The 27,616-nt window shown below is 35.4% G+C and overlaps 1 protein-coding gene across 12 annotated transcripts; it reads right to left on the bottom strand.

Moving 5' to 3' along the window:
* Positions 1 to 325: 325 nt before the first annotated feature.
* LOC148614731 (uncharacterized) lies at positions 326 to 27,355 on the bottom strand. Of its 12 annotated transcripts, XM_088589032.1 has the most exons (18): positions 27,196 to 27,354; positions 26,050 to 26,133; positions 18,107 to 18,127; positions 16,985 to 17,050; positions 16,136 to 16,192; positions 14,338 to 14,400; positions 13,986 to 14,048; positions 12,903 to 12,968; positions 12,538 to 12,600; positions 9,954 to 10,019; positions 9,591 to 9,653; positions 6,780 to 6,845; positions 6,417 to 6,479; positions 5,475 to 5,534; positions 2,720 to 2,806; positions 2,206 to 2,301; positions 1,417 to 1,547; positions 326 to 668 (listed from the first exon to the last, which is right to left on the bottom strand). In XM_088589032.1, the coding sequence occupies exons 1-18, from the start codon at positions 27,248 to 27,250 to the stop codon at positions 387 to 389; spliced, it is 1,452 nt and encodes a 483-aa protein (XP_088445158.1). In that variant the 5' UTR covers positions 27,251 to 27,354; the 3' UTR covers positions 326 to 386. The 12 variants fall into 12 exon arrangements, 8 of the variants coding, with proteins under 8 accessions (XP_088445158.1, XP_088445162.1, XP_088445161.1 ...); XM_088589036.1 differs by lacking the exon at positions 9,954 to 10,019; XM_088589035.1 differs by lacking the exon at positions 12,538 to 12,600.
* Positions 27,356 to 27,616: the final 261 nt, after the last annotated feature.

The following is a 27,616-nucleotide window of genomic DNA, read 5'->3' as shown; positions in this document are numbered from 1 at the left end:
AGTAAGTAAACCCAATAAAAGGTCAGGAATTTTGAACTTCGAAGGCACTGTCCTTTGGGGTAAAATGTTTTTGGAGGACTTTTGGTGCCTATTAAGACAAATAGTACTGCATTAATTAATTATCCTTGAAGGCTAAAAATATCTCTATACTACAAATGTATGACTTGTTTATATTGTGTGTGAATGCATTGAGTAGCATACATATAACAACATAAGTTTCCGTGCTACGAAGTCAATACGCCCATTAAAGTTGATTTTGACATCATATGTTTCAGTCGTTGGAGAAGATAAAAATACAAGACTAAAAACAATTTGAATGCTATACTTCATTTGCTATTTTCAATTTATTAAACCAAGGCTTTTGGAATACTTTTTTGTCGGGAATTTCAGTTTTTTACCATAGTGTCGAATTGATCAGCAACCCAATTCATTCTTCTGCGTATACCCATCATTTTATTTTTTTCAGCATTCTTGTAATCACCATGATTAAGATACTCGGTGCTTACTTTACTCCACTCTCCATTTTTGATAAGCGTTCTTGTTTTAGGACCTAAATCACCTCTGTAGACTGCTGTTACTACGGCAGTTTGAACGTTTTTAGGAAGACTGTTGTATGTACTCGCTCCAATAAAGTCCTTTGCTCTTTGAACGTGGTCTTGTAAAGATACCTTTTGAAGAAAAAAATGACAATTAAACACATCATACTAGTAACACTTCGCCAAAAGCACAAATGCCAAGAAATGCTTTCCTTGAAATGAAAATAATTAAATACATCTTAATTTCATAAAAGAAACTTCAATATCTCTTTAATTATTCTAAATATTAAAAGAAAAATTTGAAAGTTAACAAGTCTTTTACCCCGTTCACAATTGAAGAATTGCCTTGGGACGATCCCGGGTCAGTTAATCCATGTTAATTTTTCCCATTCACACTTGTTATTATACTTGATCCATTTAAAGTTTATTCCTTTGTAAAAGACAAAAATGCCAATGGTGGCTAAAAAAGAATTTCAGCTTATTACGCATATGTACGATCTATGTATCGAAATATTTACGAAATTCTAAAATTTAGTCAACGAATAATATTTAAAGCTATTACCGTCATACAAATGTAGCAATCAGTACTGAATGTGCAATTTCTTTAATTAAAATGACGTCATTGGAGGTCATGGATCAACTTGGCAACAACTTCATTTTTACTCCAATTTTATGTTCACACTAGCACCTGAGAATGCTACCCTGGGTTCGCCTCACATTAACTCTACCTAAATTTGAAAGGTAATTTTGACCCGGGATCTCCGGGAATTAAGAATCACATTACTTAAAAAAATATCCGTAATAATTAATTGGGGCATAGTCTGAACGGGGTCTTTGTAAATAATGTTTTGGTCTCTTTCATGTTTCCATAGCTACCTACTTGAAATAATTTTTCAGCTTCTTTATTATTTATTCTTTCAGCTCCAGATTTTACTTTTTCAAAGTTTCTATTAGGTAAAGCTTTGTTGAATATTTCCTTAGCTTTCCTGCTTTCCATGCTGTATCCATAACCTTTACAGATAAAATATAAATTTTCAATAAAAATGTTAAAACTTCGCATATATAACTGTTATTTACTGTAAAATACTCTATTTTTAGAGTTTGGATGCTCCCTTTGTTCAACAAAAATGTATTTTAACACTTGATACTTTCATTATTTTTCTTCTTGTTTGATTGCACAAATATATACATGTGTCATTATAACATCACAAAACATAGCATGCTTATATCGGTGCTTATTTGATCAATGGTGACGGCTTCAAGTTTCTACGTCATTCGGTTTAATCGATTTAGCGACCATCGTTTCAATAGGGTAACCTGGGAGAACGAAATTTTCCGAATAAAATATATTTTTGGGGGTATTTGTATATCTATAACGGCTCACGAGAGTTTTATGAAATAATAGTTTGTTGTTTTTGGGGATATGATCATAGAATCATCGCGTCACAAGGTCAAATTACCCTTCAGATGCTCAAACTGTATACCAAGTGGCGACAAGATACTTCATGAAACTGTTTTTTTATGAATACCAGCGAAAAAAAAAGAGAATAATATCAATAACAATCAGAAGAAATACAAGAAAATCCTTCCTTCTGAAACGGGAAAGATCTTAATTATACAGATGATCTTGTTTAATAATCTACGATATGAAAGGGAATATGACACATACCAATTGTTTTATCACTTTTCTGTGAATGCGCATTGTAAATGACAAGGTTAGGTTTGCCACCGATAGTCTCAAAGTTTTTTATTGTTGATTCCATATCTGAAAATATCATAATATTTTAACCTTAACAAATTATTTTTACCGTGAGCGAAAATGACCAGTCGATTTGTGTATTGTATGAATTTTTTATATCAAAGTTTTCATTGGATGAGATAATGTCACATGACATTCAGTGATATTTGTAATTGTTTGATTGACGACAATATAAGGAAAATAGACACACACAAAAAAGAATAGGCAATAACAACAACAACACATGTGGTAACGAATGTAAATTAGCAATAGAAAAGGGATAGCAAAACTATGACAATGTGAACAAATCTGTTCTCATGTTGCTGATGGATACATCGTAAATATAAACGAGCGACGGCATAATTTTTCTAAAATTACTTACATATTTACAATTATTAAATTTAATTTGTATGTTTTAAATCTTTGTATTTCATAAGGTACTCACTAGTGGGGTCATTAACTTTTACTGGATTTTTGGTTGGGAGATAATTAGGGTTGTTGACTCTCGTTTTGACAGCGGTTGGTACCACTACTGTGAAATATAACAAAGCATACAATTTCAGACTTAAAAAATAAACACACACACACACACACACACACCAAAAACAAAACTTCGATCAACTGGAATATGTGCCCCAGGCGGTAGAATGGGGTATCCCTGGCGTGTTACATGCTGGGGTTGTCAGGCTATAATACGGAAAACCTGACCGCAAACCATAGTGGTGCACTGTGTTGGGAAAGATGCCACGTTCCTCGCATGTTAAGGAACCCTACTGTGGTATTCTCCCGGAGTAGGAACCATAGGGCTCCGCCACAGGAGGCTAAATTGCACTACCTACCTCTCCCTATTTCCAGTGGCAATCAAAATTTGTTGACCTCATTGTCCTTGTGTCCCATCCCTTTTTCATTTCATCATCATTTCATGTTCATTTTATCATCAATTTCATGTTCATCGTCTGAATATAGCTGAAAAATTGCTGCTCGGACGTTAAACCCCAAACAAACAAACAAACAATACCTACAGCCCTAGATTGATCCAACGAAGAGGAAATACCTGGCCAGCGAAAGCTATACTTTAATAAACAAACAAACAACCGAACTAACAAAACAAAACAAAACAAAACAAAATATAACATTTCTTAATCTCTATGTTGTGCACAGTTGTTTGTTTATATTTACATTTTTTCTTAGATGTTTTTTTTTTGCTTCTTTTTGCGTAGTTTCGGCAAGCTCTGGCATAACATATGAGTTCTGATATGAACGCTTCATATGCAGGTGCGGAAGAGATGTTACCACAGAGGAAAGTTGACAATTCTGAATGAAAAGTCATCACGTTTGTCGTAAAGTTTGGTCAATAGTTTTCTTTTACCATCGATTTCTAAGTGTAGGTCAAGATATGAGACCGACTTCACAGTGTTTGTAGTATCCTTTATCTCAAGTTCTTTGAGGTAGATGCGATGTATCAAATCCCCAAAATTAGGTTTGTTTAAAGATAATAAGTCATCTGTATAGCGGAAACTGAGATTAAGGTATTTAGCTAAACGATATTCTTTCTTTTGGATCAGATCTGCCATGAAGCCAGCCTCATAAGAGTGAAGGAATAAGTCTGCAAGTAGAGGAGCTCAATTTGTTCCCATTGGAATGCCGACCGTTTGTTGAAAAACGCGTTCACCAAAGTGTCGTAGTACTGTTCTAGGTAATCCTATTTAAGATAAATGGAAATGTAAAGCTAAAGGATTTTTTCTCCGATATAAAATGATTGCAACATTTGCTTGGCAAAATCAATGAATATTACATTTAGTGAGTACAAAATCTAGATTCGTAAGATATATTATCTGGTAAGCATCAAATATTTAAATCTTCATTGTAAAGACGGTTGAAGAAAGAGTAATGAGGGGAACCAAGATTCTAGCGGAAATCAATATAATGTAATTCATGGACAACGACCAGACATGGAAACATACATAACGTATGAGTTTTGATACGAATACTCCATATGCAAATGCTGAAGGGGTGTTGCCTTAAATAAAAGGAAAGTTGACAATTCAGAATGAAAAGTGATCACATTTATCGTGTAGTTTTGTCAATAGTTTTCCTTTACTATCAATTTCTAAGTGCAGGTCAAGATATGAGGCTGACTTCACAGTGTTTGTAGTATCTCTTATCTCATGTTCTTTGGGGCAGATGCGATGTATAATATCCCCGAAACTAAGATTGTTAAACGATTACTGATATTAAAGGATCTAGCTAAGCGAGGTCCCTTCTTTTGGATCAGATCAGCTATAAAATAAGAGTGAAGAAATAGGTCAGCAAGTAGAGGTACAAACTTTGTTGCCATAGAAGTATGATGATTTTTAAAAAATCATAGGTTTTAATGCTATTATAGTCTGGTAATAATCTTGAATTAGGGTTTCCAGGAAATCTTTCGAATTTTTCAGGATCCACATTGAATTATTAACACTACGAGAGTGACATGTCGTGGTAGGACTGGAGGCCCTCTTTGACATCTGTGAGTATAGAAGTTAATCATTTTGAAAGAAGTTTGTTGATGCAGTATGCAGATCCGGCTATGTATGGATCCTTTTTAGTTAAAGAAACCAGCACAAAGAGCACAATCATCTTATATGAACAGTGCGTTACTTTAAACAAATAACTAAATAATTTAAATCTATTAATTTTATTTATTGTGTGATTAACTTTAAAAGCATAATACGTAGAAACGTCTATTAAAATAAAGATTTTCCGTCCCACCTTTAGCACAACTATATATCTTTATAAATATATATATTATCTTCCTTGTACGAATTTGATCCGGTGGAGCAGTGTAACGAATAGAGTCGTCACATTCTGAGACGTTATATATATATATATACCCAACTCAACTCATTGTCAAAATTAATGGATATGATCTTCAAATCAAACCTATTTGTTAACATCCTCATATCTACAGAGACTAAATATGAAATGCATCGAATATACATTAACATATGTAAATCATATGTCAACAGCTGTACGATTGATGAACGTCTCACACTACGTATGTTTGATTATTCGTTACAAACATGTGACAATGCACATAGTAAACCATCGAAACAACTAAGATTCATAGATATATTGATAAAGCATATGTTGTCATTAGTGTTCTAAATAGTGTCAACTTTTCGTCTGATTTTAGCAAGTACATACAAATTCAAACTTACCCCCGTTGTATCTTGTTGACGGCCTTGATGAAAAGTATCGTCTAATCGTTCCTGTAAATCCTGTAAAACGTGTAAGTCGTTCATGTTTAAGTAAAAAAAACATTTAAAAAGAAAACCATTCCGGGAATATAACGTAATTGTAACCATAGTTGACGGTGACATCGTCATAACATAAAAACCTAGATATGGAAGTAAACGAAAAACTGCACACATTGTTTCTTATCGAACGTACGATAATTGCCAAGTCCCATTTTTTAACATTTTTATTTCATAAATCCATGACTTACTTCTAAAGTATCTTCTTGATGATGATCTTGATGTAAAATATCGTCGGACTGTCCTTGTAAATCCTGGTGAAGTGAAAACTGAACGCTTTTTTTACCCTACCGGTACACTTGGTCCATGCTCCCAGTTTTCAGTGGAGTCCGAGTTGCTTATTTGCTTTTGCTACTTTGTATGTATTATTTTAGTTACTTTATGTTCTTTGATATGTATGTCTGTTTTCCAAGTCTGGACTTTGTCCCTGGATTACATTCTTTGATAACCACTAGAAGTTTGGTTCCCTTGATTACTCTTTTAAGATATAGATATAAAGAATCTCTAAAACTCATTTTCAAACACAGTTATCAAAATAAATGGATATGAATTCATCTTTAAATAAAAATTCATTAACATCTTCATATCTACAGAGGCAAAATTTGAAATGCATCAAATATACATTAACATATGTTAATCATATGTCAACAGCTGTACGAATGATGAACGTCTCACACTACGTATGTCAGATTATTCGTTACAAATATATAACTAACGCACATAGTAAACCATTGAAACAGCTAAGACTCATAGATATATTGACTAAGCATATGTTGTCATTTGGGATCTAAATAGTGTCAACTTTTTGTCTGATTTTAGACAAGTACATACAAATTCACAACTTACTCTTGTAGTATCTTCTTGTTGACGGCCTTGATGAAAAGTATCGTCTAACCGTTCTTGTAAATCCTGTAAAATGTGCAAGTCGTTAATATTAAAGTAAAATAACATTTTAAAAGAAAACTATACTGTTTCACTTTTAGCACAAGCATACATCTTTACAGATAATGTCTGAATCAATGAATTTTTTACAAAGTAATGTCGTGAATTATTTTGCGGGAATATAACGTAACGTAACTATAGTTGACGGCGACGTCGTCACAACATAAAAACGAAGATATGGAAGTAAACGAAAAGCTGTACGCACTGTTTGTTTATCGAACCTACGATCATTGCCAAATCCCCGAAATTTCTATTTCCATGACTTACTTCTAAAGTATGTTCTTCTGGTTGATGGTCTTGATGTAAAGTATCGTCGGACTGCCCTTGTAAATCCTGGCGAAGAAGAAAATAAATGAGAAACTGAATTTATATATATATATATACAACGTCTCAGAATGTGACGACTCTATTCACTACACTGTTCCATCGGATAAAATTGATACAGGGAATATATGTAAACGTATAGAAAGGTCTGAAAAATTCCCAACGATGTCAGAACTGTTAAATTTGCGATGCAAATTTTTTGTCGTTCCCTCCGCGGGACTCGAACTCGTACCGCTGTGACACCTATGGCAACACCGCCTGCACAAAGTTCAGCGCCCTAGACCACTCGACCAGCTAGGCTATATTTATATAGAAAGGTCTGAAAAATTCCCAACGATGTTAGAACTGTCAAATTTGCGATGCAAATTTTAGGTCGTTCCCTCCGCGGGACTCGAACTCGTACCGCTGTGACATCTATGGCAACACTGCCTGCACAAAGTCCAGCGCCCTAGACCACTCGGCCAGCTAGGCTATAAAATATAGCTTTCGCTGGCCGGGTCATTCCTCCTCGTAGGATTAATCTAGGGCTGTAACTTAATACATGCTGTATGGTAGTACGGGACAGTTCATTTAGATGTTATTATGTAGGATAGAGGATCAAATTTGACAGTTCTAACATCGTTGGGAATTTTTCAGACCTTTCTACACGTTTACATATCTTCCCTGTATCAATTTGATCCGATGGAGCAGTGTAGTGAATAGAGTCGTCACATTCTGAGACGTTTATATATAGATATATATATAAGGGTCTAAAAAATTCCAAACGATGTTAGAACTGTCAAATTTGCGAAGCAAATTTTTGTCGTTCCCTCCGCGGGACTCGAACTCGTACCGCTGTGACATCTATGGCAACACCGCCTGCATTAAGTCCAGTGCCCTTGACCACTCGGCCAGCTAGGCTATATAAAAATATAGCTTTCGCTGGCCAAGTGATTCCTCCTCGTAGGATTAATCTAGGGCTGTAACTTAGTACACGATGTATGATAGTACGGGACAGTTCATCTAGGTGTTATTATGTAGGATAGAGGATCAAATTAATGATGCATGTCACCGCAAATCAATATTATACAACGTCTCAGAATGTGACGACTGTATTCTCTACACTGCTTCATCGGATCAAATTGATACAGGGAAGATAACGTAAACTTATAGAAAGGTCTGAAAAATTCCCAACGATGTTAGAACTGTCAAATTTGCGAAGCAAATTTTTGTCGTTCCCTCCGCGTGACTCGAACTCGTACCGCTGTGCCATCTATGGCAACACCGCCTGCATTAAGTCCAGCGCCCTAGACCACTCGGCCAGCTAGGCTATATAAAAATATAGCTTTCGCTGGCCGGGTGATTCCTCCTCGTAGGATTAATCTAGGGCTGTAACATAGTACTCGATGTATGATAGTACGGGACAGTTCATCTAGGCGTTATTATGTAGGATAGAGGATCAAATTAATGATGCATGTCACAGCAAATCAATATTATGCAACGTTTCAGAATGTGACGACGCAATTCTCTACACTGCTCCATCGGATCAAATTGATACAGGGAAGATAACGTAAACTTATAGAAGGGTCTGAAAAATTCCCAACGATGTTAGAACTGTCAAATTTGCGAAGCAAATTTTTGTCGTTCCCTCCGCGTGACTCGAACTCGTACCGCTGTGACATGTATGGCAACACCGCCTGCATTAAGTCCAGCGCCCTAGGCCACTCGGCCAGCTAGGCTATGTAAAAATATAGCTTTCGCTGGCCGGGTGATTCCTCCTCGTAGGATTAATCTAGGGCTGTAACTTAGTACACGATGTATGGTGGTACGGGACAGTTCATATATACTTGGTGTGGCTGTATTTGTATACTGATACAGATCCTCTATTGTCTTACGCGATAACATCAGAGGTTGTCCTATTCAGTAACATCATGTGCTAATGTTCGCGCTCTTCATATACTTACGAGGAAATATCACTCGCTTAACAAAAAACATATATCTATATAGCCTAGTTAGCCGAGTGGTCTAGAGAGTTAGACTTAGTGCAGGCGGTGTTGTCTTAGATGTCAGATAAGATATATATATATAATCAAGTCAAAACTATACCCCAATTCTAGAATCGATGCGAGGTTGCACATTTGGTCGCCCCGTCAGTGGGATTCGTCGGACTGTCCTTGTAAATCCTGGTGAAGTGAAAACTGAACGCTTTTTTTACCCTACCGGTACACTTGGTCCATGCTCCCAGTTTTCAGTGGAGTCCGAGTTGCTTATTTGCTTTTGCTACTTTGTATGTATTATTTTAGTTACTTTATGTTCTTTGATATGTATGTCTGTTTTCCAAGTCTGGACTTTGTCCCTGGATTACATTCTTTGATAACCACTAGAAGTTTGGTTCCCTTGATTACTCTTTTAAGATATAGATATAAAGAATCTCTAAAACTCATTTTCAAACACAGTTATCAAAATAAATGGATATGAATTCATCTTTAAATAAAAATTCATTAACATCTTCATATCTACAGAGGCAAAATTTGAAATGCATCAAATATACATTAACATATGTTAATCATATGTCAACAGCTGTACGAATGATGAACGTCTCACACTACGTATGTCAGATTATTCGTTACAAATATATAACTAACGCACATAGTAAACCATTGAAACAGCTAAGACTCATAGATATATTGACTAAGCATATGTTGTCATTTGGGATCTAAATAGTGTCAACTTTTTGTCTGATTTTAGACAAGTACATACAAATTCACAACTTACTCTTGTAGTATCTTCTTGTTGACGGCCTTGATGAAAAGTATCGTCTAACCGTTCTTGTAAATCCTGTAAAATGTGCAAGTCGTTAATATTAAAGTAAAATAACATTTTAAAAGAAAACTATACTGTTTCACTTTTAGCACAAGCATACATCTTTACAGATAATGTCTGAATCAATGAATTTTTTACAAAGTAATGTCGTGAATTATTTTGCGGGAATATAACGTAACGTAACTATAGTTGACGGCGACGTCGTCACAACATAAAAACGAAGATATGGAAGTAAACGAAAAGCTGTACGCACTGTTTGTTTATCGAACCTACGATCATTGCCAAATCCCCGAAATTTCTATTTCCATGACTTACTTCTAAAGTATGTTCTTCTGGTTGATGGTCTTGATGTAAAGTATCGTCGGACTGCCCTTGTAAATCCTGGCGAAGAAGAAAATAAATGAGAAACTGAATTTATATATATATATATACAACGTCTCAGAATGTGACGACTCTATTCACTACACTGCTCCATCGGATAAAATTGATACAGGGAATATATGTAAACGTATAGAAAGGTCTGAAAAATTCCCAACGATGTCAGAACTGTTAAATTTGCGATGCAAATTTTTTGTCGTTCCCTCCGCGGGACTCGAACTCGTACCGCTGTGACACCTATGGCAACACCGCCTGCACAAAGTTCAGCGCCCTAGACCACTCGACCAGCTAGGCTATATTTATATAGAAAGGTCTGAAAAATTCCCAACGATGTTAGAACTGTCAAATTTGCGATGCAAATTTTAGGTCGTTCCCTCCGCGGGACTCGAACTCGTACCGCTGTGACATCTATGGCAACACTGCCTGCACAAAGTCCAGCGCCCTAGACCACTCGGCCAGCTAGGCTATAAAATATAGCTTTCGCTGGCCGGGTCATTCCTCCTCGTAGGATTAATCTAGGGCTGTAACTTAATACATGCTGTATGGTAGTACGGGACAGTTCATTTAGATGTTATTATGTAGGATAGAGGATCAAATTTGACAGTTCTAACATCGTTGGGAATTTTTCAGACCTTTCTACACGTTTACATATCTTCCCTGTATCAATTTGATCCGATGGAGCAGTGTAGTGAATAGAGTCGTCACATTCTGAGACGTTTATATATAGATATATACATAAGGGTCTAAAAAATTCCAAACGATGTTAGAACTGTCAAATTTGCGAAGCAAATTTTTGTCGTTCCCTCCGCGGGACTCGAACTCGTACCGCTGTGACATCTATGGCAACACCGCCTGCATTAAGTCCAGTGCCCTTGACCACTCGGCCAGCTAGGCTATATAAAAATATAGCTTTCGCTGGCCAAGTGATTCTCCTCGTAGGATTAATCTAGGGCTGTAACTTAGTACACGATGTATGATAGTACGGGACAGTTCATCTAGGTGTTATTATGTAGGATAGAGGATCAAATTAATGATGCATGTCACCGCAAATCAATATTATACAACGTCTCAGAATGTGACGACTGTATTCTCTACACTGCTTCATCGGATCAAATTGATACAGGGAAGATAACGTAAACTTATAGAAGGGTCTGAAAAATTCCCAACGATGTTAGAACTGTCAAATTTGCGAAGCAAATTTTTGTCGTTCCCTCCGCGTGACTCGAACTCGTACCGCTGTGCCATCTATGGCAACACCGCCTGCACTAAGTCCAGCGCCCTAGACCACTCGGCCAGCTAGGCTATATAAAAATATAGCTTTCGCTGGCCGGGTGATTCCTCCTCGTAGGATTAATCTAGGGCTGTAACTTAGTACACGATGTATGGTGGTACGGGACAGTTCATATATACTTGGTGTGGCTGTATTTGTATACTGATACAGATCCTCTATTGTCTTACGCGATAACATCAGAGGTTGTCCTATTCAGTAACATCATGTGCTAATGTTCGCGCTCTTCATATACTTACGAGGAAATATCACTCGCTTAACAAAAAACATATATCTATATAGCCTAGTTAGCCGAGTGGTCTAGAGAGTTAGACTTAGTGCAGGCGGTGTTGTCTTAGATGTCAGATAAGAGAAGGGGTTCGAATCCCACTGACGGGGCGACCAAATGTGCAACCTCGCATCGATTCTAGAATTGGGGTATAGTTTTGACTTGATTATATATATATATATATATATATATATATATATATATATATTCTGAGACGTTTGTATAATATTGATTTGTGACATGCATCATTAACACCAAGATGAACTGTCCCGTACTACCATACATCGTGTACTAAGTTAAAGCCCTAGATTAATCCTACGAGGAAGAATGACCCGGCCAGCGAAAGCTATATTTTTATATAGCCTAACTGGCCGAGTGGTCTAGGGCGCTGGACTTCGTGCAGACAGTGTTGCCATAGATGTCACAGCGGTACGAGTTCGAGTCACGCGGAGGGAACGACCGAAAATTTGCATCACAAATTTGACAGGTCTAACATCGTTGGGAATTTTTCAGACCCTTCTATAAGTTTACGTTATCTTCCCTCTATCAATTTGATCCGATGGAGCAGTGTAGCGAATAGACTCGTCACATTCTGAGACGTTTGTATATCTCTAAAAATCATTTTCAAGCACAGTTGCCAAAATTAATGGATATGCCATTATCTTTAAATCAAATTTATATTTCATTAACATCTTCATAGTGTCTATAAAGGCAAAATTTGAAATGCATCAAATGTACATTAACATATCTTAATCATAAGTCAACAGCTGTACGAATGATGACGTCTCACATTACGTATGTCAGAATATTCGTTACACACATATGACTAACGCACAAAGTAAAACATTGAAACAACTAAGACACATAAATATATATCTTAAGAGAGCATATGTTGTCATTGGTGATCTAAATTATGTCAGCTTATCGTCTGATTTTAAACAAATACATACAAATTCCCAACTTACTCCTAAAGTATCTTCTTGTTGACGGCCTTGATGAAAAGTATCGTCTAACCGTTCTTGTAAATCCTGTAAAGCGTGAAAACCGTTAATGTTTCAGTAAAAAAAAGTAAAAAAAAAAAAAAAAAAAAAAAAAAATTGAAAAGAAAATTATTTGATTTTTTTATTACAATTGATTAAATTGATCAGTTACTTGAAAGATGACCAAATTGTGTGATTAAGCATGAAAGACATATCAAGTAAGTGCTTTAACTCTTTTCAGACAGAATTTAATGAAAATATATTTTGGCAGATTTATATTTCAAACAGAAAAGGAAACGCGGAAAGTGCTGTTAGTAGTTATTTATCTTTTTTGCAAGTCCATGACTTACTTCTGAAGTATCTTCTTCTTGTTGACGGTCTTGATGTAAAGTATCGTCGGACCGTTCTTGTAAATCCTGGTGAAGGAAAACTGTAAGTGAGAAACTTAAGGAATTTCATCTTGGATATTAATGTGAATGCCAAACCTTGATTGAAAACTTAGTTACTTAAAGCTGCATTAGCTGCTAAATTTGTTCAGTTTTGATTCTACTGATTTTTACTGATTAAATGCAATAAGGTATTAGTAATGCCATTGAAGCAATAAATGTCGATAATACTATATACCTACAGAATATTGTGAAAACAACGTTTTTTTAATCAGAGAAGATCGATAGCTCTGATCTTATTATTTTTCGCCATTACTTCCGAAAGATTGCCGACTGAACATTGACCTGGGTTAAAAATACTTTAACCTTTGTGAAAAAAATAACAATAAGGGATACACAGGTAAGCACGTGTCTTGTTTTATTTCATTTCATCTACTTCTTGATTAGTTTTCAAACTAATTCTGACCATATTTGAGCCTCATTATGCCACAATAGGTAAATTTCAAAAGGATCCTTGGGTTATATTCGAACTTTTTCTTTTACAGCTTGAGTCCGTCGGTCTTCCTTACCGTTGAATAACTACTTTCGCTCTGCAATCAGATTTCAGAAGTCACATGCATACGGATTTATGTAGGTCTTATTGCAAGACAATAAATATATAGACACCTATTTCATGTATTTAATGCATTTTATATGCGGATATCAAATGAAGTTATACAGGAAAGTTACAATTTAGTAGAAATAATTCAAAGTTAAGATATATTTCAACAGAAACAAAAATTTACGAAAATGACAGTTAATGCAGCTTTAAAATAAGTGGACATGACATTAAATTTAAATCAAAGTGATAGATTTTTTCAATCAAAACTTTCATTTTGTACAAATGCGTCGAACGTACATTAAATATTCGTTAGATATCGACCACCATTCATCTGATATTCGGCCCATACGATAGATAACTTAACAGTTGGCATATATGTGTCAACTGGTAATCTAAATACGGTCAATATTTCGATTGAATGAAATACATACAAATTCACAACTTACGCCTATAGTATCTCCTTGCTGACGGCGTTGATGAAATGTATCGCCTAACCGTTCTTGAAAATCCTGAAAAACGTGCAAATTGTTAATGTTTAAGTAAAAACACTTGTTGAAAAAAAATCAGAAGTGGGAAAAATTTGAAATTTATATTTTGAAATTTATATTTTATCTATAACAGTCGGCTACTTGATTCTATTATATCATTATATCATTGTTTTATTGAATAGTGGACGTTGGTCTCAATGGCAACAGAAATATTTTCTGTATCGTTATCACAACAATCACAACAGAATCGGTAACAATTATTATTACCAATCCACATTATATATTTCATACATACAAGGCTAAGACTTACTTCTAAAATATCTCCTTGTTGACGGTCTTGATAAAAAGTATCGCCTAACAGTTCTTGTAAATCCTGATTAATATGATTAAATTTCTTAATGTCCGTACATCTTACATGGACTTGTTCAGAATGTTTTACGTCTATCTTTTTTGTTTTATTTATCATTTCATAATTTTTTTCTCGATGTTTTTAACATTTAGCGATATTTTTAAATTTTTATATGTTTTCAAGTGCTACTTGTATACAATTTTCTTTTGAATCTCGGACTTTTTCATTTTATGCTTCTGATGAGAAGTTACTCCTTGAAACATGTGTATCTGCAAATGTGTAATATTCATATGACTAATAAGTTAAATTTCAACTTAATTGACACAATATGAGTTACAAAACGAGTGTTTCTAGGTAAGCAGAGGACTCTTTCTCTACCGTTACAGCTAGTCCAAAATCATAGTTTTCAGTGATGTCGAGGTTGCTAATTATTTCTTTTGTTTTTGGGAGTAAATTATTTTACTAATTATATATATAGTTAATTTGTTATATTTATGGTAGTTTTGCATTATTTTGTACTTACATGTATTTGCATTCCGAAAATTATGACTCATAAAAATAGTATGAAAAATGTGTGAAATGGATCACATTTAAAAAAAAAAAGACAATTAACCTAAGCCTCAGACTTTATGATTTCATATTTTATCAAATTTGTTTTCTAGTTTCTAGCATAATGAAGATTCCTGCACTCCTACAACTAGGTAGTATTAGCTGTATTCAACACTCCAAAATAAATCACGATTGGTGATATTGAATAATGATTTAAAGATTTGAAAAAAAAAGATATAGATAGAAAACTCATATCTTTAAATGGGGAATTCTGGTTTCATTTAGTGCATACACATTTACCGAGTCTGAACCATATAAATATTTAAGAAACAAGGTTTCTGTTTTAAAAGTAATCAAGGGAACCAAGGTTATAACGGTAATCAAAAGAATGCAATCCAGGGACAAAGACCAGATATGGAAAACCTACATACACAACAAAGAACATAAAGTAACTTAAATCATACATACAAAGTAACAAAAGCAAATGAGCAACTCGGCCTCTACTTAAAAAAACCTGAGAGCAGGGACCATGTGCACCGGTAGGGTAAGCCTCCTCTGCTTTTCTAGAAACACCCGACGAGTTGCTCATAAAAAGTCAAGTCCGGGGTAGACAAACGAGGAAAGGAAAACTATGAACCGTTGAATAAATCAGTTTTCATGGTGCAGATAGATATAACATAACGATCCACGAATTCATGATGACGACCATAAAACTTCTGTAGTGATGATTTCAATCGTGTAGCAACATAATCCTGTTCCAGAACCCTATTACTTAGAGTTCTAGCGCGATACAAAAAGTCTGCGTAGTTTGGACAAGCTCTGGCATAACGTATGAGTTGTGATATGAACACTCCATACGCAGGAGCCGAAGGGATGTTGCCACAGATGAAAGGAAAGTTGACAATTCTGAATGAAAAGTCATCACGTTTGTCGTAAAGTTTGGTTAATAGTTTTCCTTTACCATCGATTTCTAAGTGTAGGTCAAGATATGAGGCTGACTTCACTGTGTCTGTAGTATCCTTTATCTCAAGTTCTTTGGGGGAAAATATCCTTTGTTTTTTTCGATCGTGTTGTTACATGTGTTACCTCATTAGTTACATGGAGATAGAATAATCTAATTAGTAATTATTTAAATGAATTCCAAGCCGCTGGTTAGCTACAATACAGGACAATTATTGTTTTATTTATAACGTTCAAATTTATAACAAACCTCTGAAGTATCTTCTTGGTCTTGATGAAATATACCGTCTTACAGTTCTTGTAAAACCTTGATAAAACAAACTATAATATGATGAAGTATTGAACACAAATAAAATATAAACACGAATAAGGTGAATTCTGTCAGTGCAATACAAAATGTCAAATACGAAAATTACTCGTCCAATATCTCAAATACGAATAATACTCGTCAAATATAGCTCATTTGACAAAGCAATGCGACATATATTATTTGTTAGTCAGGAGATGTACAAATACTCTTCCCAATGACATATTTAATTAGACTGGTATTCTATTTTGGCTTAGTTGACCATTGGTCAGCTTTTTTTTTAGAATTATGAATATGCAATATGATTTACTGTTGTCTCAGCCATTATTGACAATCTTAGTTTATGATACAATGCAATTTAATAACATTTCATCTGTTGTTTCATAACTTACAAGCCGCATAGTCGCGTTATCAATACTCCAATTTTAAATGGGACAGTAATGTATCCAAATTGCGAATAATATCTAATAGAACTTTGTAAATATAGAATTTAAATGATTTATTAAAAATAAAATTTAGCAACAGTTTTTTTTTTCAAAATCAAGTAAAGTCAAGTTAAAAAACTGAAGTTTTGGCGAAAATATTGCTTTTAGCTACCATCTATGCCATAACTTTCATGCCAGATATTAATGCGACATTGTCATCTTTCATAGCTTAAGAAGAAGGAAACGAAAACTTCTAGAATCATGCTTAAGATTAATTGAAACATTTTAAGATTGGGTTTATATCTTCCGCACAATCATCTAATAAGCACAGCTAAACAATAAACAATTTTATATATGAAAAACGTACTTCTGAAATATCGAATTCTAGAAGAAGGTCTTGATGAAGAGTATCTTGAAATACTTCTTGAACTACCTGGATGATAAATGTTAAAATAAATTAGAGAGGGTTTATCAGTTTTACTTCTTTCTGAACCGTTAGTCTCCTTTTAAAAGAACGAAGAACTGGGTGAAACATATTATAAAACATTCGGCTATTCTTAAAGTGCTAAATGCCAGTCTCCTAAATAATGAGGCAATAGGTGAAATATGGTATAAATTAAACTACACATTTGACATTATAAATCGATTATTTGTATAGAGGAATAGAGACAACATTTTAATATGATTTTGGTAAAATCAGTTACGATTTCAGTGAAATGCATATGATTCTTACTAAGAGCAGATAACTTTATCAAAATTATCAAATTTCAAATGAAAAAAATCAGAAAATATCCATTGATGGATCATTATGGTGTATCCATCTGCGCCATGAAAACTGAATTGTTCAATGTGTCATAGTTTTCCTTTCCTCTTTCGACTCCCCCGGACTTGACTTTTTATAAGCAACTCGGCGGGTGTTTCTAGAAAAGCAGAGGACGCTTACCCTACCGGTGCACCTGGTCCATGCTCCCAGTTTTTAGTGGAGTCCGAGTTGCTCATTTGCTTTTGTTACTTTGTATGTATGATTTTAGTTATTTCATGTTCTTTGTTGTGCATGTCTGTTTTCCATGGCTGGTCTTTGTCCCTTGATTACATTCTTTTGATTACCGCTATAACCTGGGTTCCCTTGATTACATTTGTAAATAGAGAAGACTTCCCTGAGTAAAAATATATTGCAAGATTGGTAGCTTTTTCCATGCATATTTTCCATTTTTTTCATATTTAGCCTGAATATTCCTTCTCATTTGTATTCTTTAATTATTTTGATTTACAGACAATTGAGAATTTTTGATAAACAGAAATAAAAAAAAGTTTTCGAAATTAGGCAGGAAAAAAGTAATTTGTTACATACACAACTATTATCCATTAAAAGTATTCACAGACGTTTTTTTATCAGGATGATACAAAATTTGAAAAAAAAACATGTCAATAAATTGAAGTGAAATGATTCCAAGTAATACTAACAAAGAGTAAAGAATGAAATTTTTACCTGACCGGCGCCAGCCCCAACCTGAAAGTAAAATCTTATTCAGTAGTTCTTCGATTTTTTATAAATAATAGTTTAAAGGATATGGATAGAAAAAGACTTTATATGGTGGAATGCAACAAATGCACCAACGTAAAACCTAAACAAAAAAACCAAAACTAAATACTTTCAAAGAACACCAAAAGGTCTTTAACAAGTTTAGGCACACTTTTAGTTGAGTCCTGAAAGGTCCCTAGTTTTATAAAGCCTTATCCATACCATTTGATGTAAGGTCAAAAATGAACTGACACATCAAACAAAAATATATTCCATAAATTCGCCCAATAATACATTAATTTCTCAACATATAATACCTCAACATATACCATAAAAACAAAATGCGATAACTATTTAAAGAATATTTGTAGTTAGTGAAATTTAGCTGAGAACAAATCAAAGAATACGATTAAAATGTTTGTATAGGAAAAAAATTAGTCACTACGATGCCGATGGACTGGATTTGGTCTAGTAACGTCAAGCACTAAGTGAAATTGTTTGTAAGAATCAGGCAGAAACATGCATGTCAAAATTCCACCGATCAGACATGTAATATCACTTAGGGATACTTTCTTTATTTGAAAAGACTATTACTTGATATCTGCATCACTGGCTATGCTCGGATAAATTATTAATAGAATGTTTGAAAAATGAGGTTTTTGACAGAGTTATCTACCCTTGAAATGTTCATTTTCAGTGCATTTTAATGAATAATAACTTGATGGTCCAGCATGATATGGAAAATCTTGTTAGTTTTCCCTGATTCTGATAGTGCAAATAGTCAAATTACTCTATCAAAATGATGGGGTTTTTCATACCATGTTTCACCAGTGCCTGATTCTTACGGGGACTGACACTTGAATATGCAAGATTTGAAGTAGTGCAATACAAAAATCAAAATGATGGGGTTTTTCATACCATATTTCACCAGTGCCTGATTCTTACGGGGACTGACACTTGAATATGCAAGATTTGAAGTAGTGCAATACAAAAATGACCTAGTTGCTTGGGGTTGCAAGTTAGGTCGAACATATCTTTTCGAAAACAAGATTCAAAGAAAAACCAATACTTTGAAAGTCATTTTCTTTATAAATAGCCCCGCGCAGGTCCGGGTGTCAAAAGAATAGGCCTGCAGCAGCGCTAAGCTTGTCGCAAAAGGCGTCTAAACAGTTCTCAAAAACCTAGCCGGGCGCTAGGCCCTCTGCCCACAGAGTAAGTGGGTTGTGTGCCCCAGGTGATGGAATTGGGTACACCTGGCGTGTTACACGCTGGGTTTGTCTGGCTATAAAAACTTGATCGCAAACCATAGTGGTGCACGGTGTTGTGAAAGATGCCACGTTCCTGGCACGTTGAAGAACCCTGATGTAGTGTTCGATAGGAGTAGGAACCTTTGCTCTCCGCCACAGGAGGCTAAATTGCCCGACCCTACCCATCCCTCCCTTTTATCTTGTGGCAATCAAAATTTGTCGACCCTATCATCCTTGTGTCCCACCCTTTTTTCATTTCATCATCATCATTTCATGTTCATTTTATCATCCCATTTCATGTTCATCGCCTGAATATAGCTGAAATATTGTTGCTCGGGCGTTAAACCCCAATAAACAATAAATCAATAAATCTTTATAAATAATCAAGAACCAATTTCAAGTTTGAAAAATGACATAATAAAACGCCTAGAAGATATCTTTATTCCTACTATATGTTCCACATCAAAGCAAATACCAATATAATATTATAATTATTCTCAAACTAATTTCCTTTATAATGAAATGTTCTATGCTTGCTACATAATCGTTAGAAGTAATAGGAGAAGGTTGTCAAAGCCAAAGGGTGGTGTTGGGAATGGGCTCTCAATATCATTTTAAATGCCCCTTTCGGCGTGCGTCTCAAACAGCCTCTGACAACTGAAGTCCAACTCCAACCTTCACGACGGGTTTACCAATTGGTGGACCTGGTCCGGCCGTTTCAACTGACTGGAAAAGGGGCGAAGGCGAGTCACTGGCGCCTTAAAACTAGATAGCCACCGGGTAGTTGGGGCTCGCAAACCTTGGCGGGTAGCTCATCTAGGAAAAGGAAAACTCTGAAGCTAAGGATGAGGTAACCCCGACAAAAAACCAAGAGGGCTGAAGACGGAGGTGTTTGGCGATATAGCGCACTCGAACAAACCACAACATCACGCACAAACAGCCAAAATGACACTTGAAACCATGAACAAACGATTTGGTGCTCTCCCTGTGTGGACCCACCAGGCAGGTGCAGTGCCGGGCTCTCTGTCTCGAAGGAGCCCAACCAATGCTACTGGAGATACCTTAGTTTTGTCTTGTGGAGTCAGGGAACAAACCAGGAGAGCTACTTACCATAGAAAGATCAAACCGAAAAGAAAGGAGCAACCACATATTAACATCGTGCAATGGAATGCAGAAGGGGTATCAAACAAGAGAGAAAAACTTCAACACTTTCTTCATGAAAACGATGTGAACATCTGCTGTATTGAAGAAACATATCTGCAAGAGGACAAACCTTTTAAGATCAGAGGGTACCAAGTCTTCAGGAGTGATAGAAAGGAAAGAAAGAAAGGTGGTGTAATGACTCTCGTAAGAAACAACATTAATACCTTAGAGACAAAAAAGTTTATGGAGGAAGTAGAATACAATGAAATCAAAGCAACTATTGGGAAAAGCTCGTATAACATCGTTATCTTCTACTGTCCCAATGATAAGAAACTGTCACTAGACACCATACAAATACCAGAAATACAAAGTTCATTCCTCATAGTAGGTGATTTCAACCGCCAATCACAAAGTTGGGGATATAATACCATGGACAAAAGAGGGTAGACCATAGAAGACTGGCAGAACCACCTTATCTTTGTCAACGATGCCACTGACGCGCCTACTTTTATTCTTGTCAAATGCATACAACCACCAAACCAGATCTAGCTTCCTGTACTGACGATATACACCAAACAATCAGTAGAAAGGTATGTGACCAGCTAGGAGGCAGTGATCATCGACCTGTCATAATATCCATTGCTGAAACAACATCTGAGAATACTCAGCTACCGAGATGGAATTACGAGAAGGCAAATTGGAGTATATTTCAAGCTAGAACAGATGAACTTACAAGGGACATAGAAATAGAGGGAAAGAATATTAACAATGTGGTGAAAACATTCAACACTGTTGTATTAAAGACAGGAAAGGAAAGTATACCAAGAGGTGTTAGAAAGGACTACAAGCCACACTGGTCCAGTTAGATACAGGCAACACACGAGGCACTCACAAAGGCAAGGGATGATGCAGAATTAAATCCCAGTCAGGAAAATAACATCCAACTCCAAAAAGTGCAAGGCCAAACATCTAAGAACAAAGACTGAATGTCAAAGGAAAGGGTGGAGAGAGAAAACATCATCTATGGATATGGAAAAAGATACAAAAAAGCTTTGGAACTTGACAAAAGCACTGAATGATGAGGGAAGCAAAGGTGAAAAAGATCACGCTAGACGTTGAAGGATAAACAACCATAGGGAGAGCGGCAGCAAATGAATTTGCTGAAGGCTATGAGAAAGAAAGCAACACAGATATACCACCATCACGGAAAAAAGAAGTAAGAACTGAATTGAGAGAAAGGTGCCAACACATGAACGTATGCAGAGAAATATCACCATGCTTGAGATAAAGGCAGCCATAAAAAAAATGAAAATGAAAAAGGCACCAGGTCAAGATAACATTACCAACCAATGAAATGCTTCGACACCTTGGCACCGTAGCATTAACAACTTTGCTAGAGATTCTCAAACTCTCAGGGAGGAGTATTTGCCACCAAATCTCTTCATACTCTTTATGAATGACCTAGTTCCAGAGCTACCAAATGGTGTACAATCAGCACTCTACGCAGATGATCTTGTCCTCAGATGCTCTAAAGAGTATGCAACTACTGCAATGTACAGGATACAAACAGCATTAAATATGGTAGTCAAATGGGCCAATGAGTGGTGTGTTACCATCAAACGAGAGAAAACAACAGCAACCCTCTTTACACTCTCACCTAACACCCAATCTGTTAAAATGACCATGGATGACATCCATATCACAATGGAAGATCAGCAAACATACCTTTGTGTAACCTTCGATAAAAGACTTACATGGAAACAGCATATAATGATAGCAACAGCCAAAGCCAGACGAAAACTAAACATGGGGTGCTAATGAGAAAGTTTTGAAATCTGTCTACGAAGGAAATGTGCGCCAACATCTAGAATGTGGCTCTAGTGCTTGGATGACAGCAGCTAAGTCTCACCATCAGACCATAGATAATGTCCAGAATCAGGCACTCTGCATCATCACAGGAGCCATGAAATCAACACCTATTGCTAGTATGGAGGAAATTACAAACATACAACCATTAAGTAAGAGAAGAGAATGTACAGCTATGATACAGGCCACTAAATATCAATGCTTACCAAACTACCCAATGAATGAGAGACTGAAATGACTATCCTCAGGCAGACTCAAAAGATCCAGCTTCACTCTAGAAACAAGAGCATTGCAAAGAAAACACCAAGAACATCTACCTAAGCATGTCAAACCTATAGATTTTAAAATGAATGGCAATCTATGTGCAGAGAAGGAGGACAATGTAACCATTCAGACAACAGTTCCGTTACTCAGTGCCAAAGATGAACAATCAAACATCGTCAGAGAACCGTAACAATAAGCATGCTGGACAAAGAGTATCCATCAGAATTGTTGGCAAGAGTTTACACAGACGGTTCAGCCACAAATGCAACAACAAAAGGAGGGGCCCGTATCTACATAGAATACCCAAATGGAGTACAACAGTCAATGGCAATACCAACAGGATTACATGGCTCCAACTACAAGGCTGAAGAAGAAGCACTCATCCATGCGTCAAATTACATCAAGGAAAGTGCAGACAATATGCAAGTAGTATTCCTAACAGATGCCCTCTCTGTAATACAAGCACTGACTAACAACAAACTCCACAACTTGAAAGAGCTATTTATTCCATCAAGAGCCTTAAAACTGCCATACAGTGGATACATTCACATTGTGGAATCAATGGAAATGATAAAGCAGATAAGCTAGCAAAGGAAGGCCCTTAACAACAGCATAATAAAAATCCTGTCTGTTACACAGATATGAAGACCATCATCAAGTCTCTGCACAATACCCCCAGAAGCAAGATAGCTACCATCAGGTAAAAAGCTTTGAGCAAACTACAATCTTCAGGCTCAGGAAAGGACACAACAGACTGAACCAACATCTGTACAGAGTGTTGAAGGTCATACCATAACCTATGTGTCCCTGTGGAGAAGCAGAGCAGAATACAGAACACTCTGCAGACATTCAAGTTACACCAGGCACAGAGAGAAAAGATATGGCATAAACCAACCCCTATTACAGAGAAAAACTGTATGGACCTGTAGAAGACCTATAGAAGACGGCCAGATTTGTTGAGGAGACTGGCATTCAAGTGTAATGGCGAACGACAAGAAGAAAAAGACACTGGGAATATTATAAAATTATTTTAGAGAGTTAAATTTTAATTGATGGATTTGATATACCAATGTGCATGCAATGTAAAATTATTGATTTTAAGACAAATCTTAACTTTGAAATTTGCTGATTTGCAGAAAATGAGAACTGCAAATAAAATTCGTAAAAGCGGAAATGTCTTAGCTTGCAGTAAATATTTTGTTGCAAGAAACCTGTAATAACCGGTCTATATATGCTTAAATTGTTTAATTTTATAATGCATTCACATTACCTTTACTAAGCAGAAAAGGATATTTCGTGTAAATAGACTAGCGATATAAGATACATTCAAAACAAAGTTTACAGTTCTGAAAACCATTTTTGTTCCTTCAGTGAAGCCTTTTTTATAACAACACTTGTTACTAAGGTAGTGGTATTAATTCAATGTGGATCCTGAAATATTCAAAAATCTTCTGGAAACCCTCAATTCAAGTTTATTATCAGAATAAATAGGATTAAAACCTATGATTTTTTAACTCTTTATACTTCTATTCCCCATACTCAGTTAAAATCCCGACTTAAAAACATGATACATCGTTGTTTTTCCAAAAAAAAAAAAAAAAAAATGGTACACCTAGATACAAATATATAGTTCTTGGTAGAAGTTCCTCGTACTTTGTAAGTCATCTTCCAAATATATAGAGGAAGATGTTTACAAAATGCTGGAGGCTGGAATTTTTAATGGACAACATATTTGTCGAGTGTGGTGGACGTGTTTTTCAACAAACAGTCGGCATTCCAATGATAACAAATTGTATTACTCTACTTGCTGACCTATTCCTTCACTCTTATGAGACTTTATGGCTGATCTGATTCGAAAGAGAGACCATCGTTTACCTAGATCCTTTGATCACAGTTTACGCTATACAGATGACGTATTATTGTTAAACAATTCTATGTCGGTGCTTTGATACATCTACCCCAAAGAATTTGAAATAAAGGATACTACAAACACTGTGAAGTCAGCCTCATATCTTGACATACACTAAGAGATCAGTGTTAAAGGAAAAACTATTGACCAAACTTTACGTCAATTTTGATGACTTTTCATTCAGAATTGTCAACTTTCTTTAATCTGTGGCAACATCCTTTTAGCACCTGCGTATGGAGTTTTCATATCACAACTCATAGATTATGTCAGAACTTGCCGTAACTACGCAGACCTTAGTATCGTGCTGGACTTCTGGAAGAGGGTTATTTTGCTACAAGATTGATGTCATCACTATAGAAGTTTTATGGTCGTCATCATGAACTCGTGGATCATTACGGTGTATCCATGTGCACCATGAAATCTATTTGTTCAATGTGTCATAGTTTTCCTTTCCTCTTTCGTCTACCCCGGAGTTGACTTTTATGAGCAATTCGCAGGTTTTCTAGAAAGGGAGAGGACCCTTACATTGCCGGTGCACCTGGTTCATGTTCCTAGTTTTAGTGGACTCCGAGTTGCTCATGTACTTTTGTTCCCTTGTATGTATTATTTCAGTTACTTGATATTCTTTTGGGTTTGTCTGTTTTCCATGTTTGGTCTTTATCTCTGGATTAAATTCTTTTGTGTCCCGAATGTTGGTTCTCTTGATTACTCTTGCCTATGATTGCCCAAAAGAAAGGATAGGTAAAAGAAGCTTTCCCTTTAAAAAATGATATTTCAAAATCATTTTGGCATTCTTAAGGGCTTGTTTACATTCAAACTAATCTTTGGAATAAAGCACTTTAATGCTATAATTTAATATCCATCAATACTCAGTGAACTTGTCTAGTTTAACAATAGTTAAAATGGTAGATACAGATAAAGTTCGTTATTGCAGGGATTAATTATTGTAAACGAACCAATTTTTGCTATTTTCGCGGAAGACAGAAAACCGCAAAAAATTGTACACGCGAATTTTTTAACACTATTTAACGTTAATCATAATCTTGAAACTGCGAAAATTGATACCCGCGAATATGTTCACTTTACAAGATCCGCGAAAATTAGCAACCGCAAAAATTGATACATTTACAGTATTTATTTTCATATATTGAAAGATGTCAAATAAGCAATCACAATAATTGGGCAAAATTCAATCGATTATTAATTTCATGTTTTTTAAAAGTTATCACAATGATATACAGGTGCGTGAAATGCTTTTGAAAGAAGCATACATTATCTTTTATTTAAAGCAGTTTTATTGAGTCGACCCGAATACTTTCAGACTAACAGACAATAATTTGAATGATGGAGTTCGTAAAATAAATTTTTACTATTATTATTATCTACAGAAAAAAGGTGACAATTACACTTAAATCAATAAAAGAAATTAAGGTTTATCTCAATAAAATAAATCGAAAACTATTATTTATAAAAAAACTTACTAGAGCGACTAGAACGTACACCACTACTTCCCCAACTACTTCTACCACTCCCACTGCTGCTACCTCCTCTAAACCACGCAAAAGCTTAAATTAAATGAAATAAATAAGGATTTTCATAACAAGTTTAATATAAATTCATGGGGCGTTTTTCCTTTTATTTGTTAAAAACCATATTAATAAAAAAACAACATATTTCATACACGGGAGCAGTTGTATTTTTTAAAGGCAAATATAAAAATTTGTAATTCAAAGCACGAGCAGAATAAATTGGAAAACAAACCATAATACTACCAAAAATATATATTTATGACAATTATCAAAGTTTATTAAAGACATGGCTGATTTAATAGGTCTATCGGTCAGACGAGTTATCTCAGCTACTTTAGTAATCTTAAAGCAAATAAATACATATTTACTAATGTCACTGGCAGTCTACGGGAAATTTGAAAAAAAAACTTTGGCAGAAACATAGTTCTCGAAATGTTCCAATGTCGTATTTAATGTATGTAAATATCAATTCTAAATTCTTCATATCGTCAAACAGTATATGTCGGTACAACCCCACCTTTAGCACCTGCGCACCGTCTCTTTTCTTTCGCTGTTGCTTCAAGACAAAACACTCATTTAAAAACGTTCTTCACGCGATGATTTAAAGGCTTAGAGGTTATGTAATTGAAATCAATTATATACATACACACATTTAACACACACGATGACATAAATATACAAATTTAATCCAACCTCCATACGGGGGAGGTTAAACGGAACAGCTGGTTTTTTTTTTGGCTAAGCCTACGGAAATTTTTGATGCAAAAATTACCATATTTGTCATATTAGAAAAGAAATAATTCGTGGAGGGGGTAGATTTGTACCCATTTTAACACAGGTTTGGCATTTATATTCTCATTTAACATCTCGTTGTCGCTCGGTGTTAAATAATCGAATATAAATGCCGTACCCATGTTAAAAAGAGAACAAATATACCCCCTTGAACTTATACTTTTAATTAAACACTTAAACTCGGACATTTTAACGCTGTATGTTTGTCGAATGACAATATTGCGTTTTGAACAATCTTTTGTGTGGTAAATTTTCTATACTTTTTATACCTCTTTATCTATTTCGGGTATTTTATGCATGACTTACCATGGGAGGCCAACAGTACAACAAGAACTGATGTTAACAGGAGAGATAGCTTCATTCCTTCTGGAAGTATGTAGGCAACCTTCTATGAATGTATATGTACCCTCAAGTATGTGTAATTGTAAATGTCATGCATGTGCAAATATCAGGACATATAGGGAAAGATAACAGCATCATTTGTTTGAAATTGTCTTTTTTAGTAAAAAAAACCTACCTGTCAGCATGTTCTTTCATGGCCGGAATAATGATGATGACGTCACTATGACAAAAAAATGTGTCCTTGCTTGTAGTTATGGTTTACACATTATAATAATGATTTTTAACATTGCAAGTTTTTTTTTCGTGGAATTTGATTATACCATACTACAATGTTTAATCTGTAAGACGTTGCATTTGCAAGTGTAATTATTAAACTTTTGTTTAT

Source organism: Perna viridis, chromosome 6, assembly GCF_037379345.1.
Source record: "Perna viridis isolate PV_CMFRI_1.1 ecotype Kerala chromosome 6, ASM3737934v1, whole genome shotgun sequence".
Taxonomy (NCBI): Eukaryota; Metazoa; Mollusca; class Bivalvia; order Mytilida; family Mytilidae; genus Perna; species Perna viridis.
Note: the sequence above shows the minus strand (reverse complement) of the source record. Positions and strands in the feature narration are given on the sequence as shown.

What these genes read in the sequence shown, in the direction of transcription:
- LOC148614731 (XM_088589032.1), bottom strand. Translation starts at nt 27,250, where the DNA reads ATGAAGCTATCTCTCCTGTTAACATCAGTTCTTGTTGTACTGTTGGCC. An exon ending in AAGAAGAAGATACTTCAGAA is followed by an intron (nt 12,601 to 12,902) that starts GTAAGTCATGGA and finishes CACGCTTTACAG; the next exon opens with GATTTACAAGAACGGTTAGA. An exon ending in AACAAGAAGATACTACAAGA is followed by an intron (nt 5,535 to 6,416) that starts GTAAGTTGTGAA and finishes CACGTTTTACAG; the next exon opens with GATTTACAGGAACGATTAGA.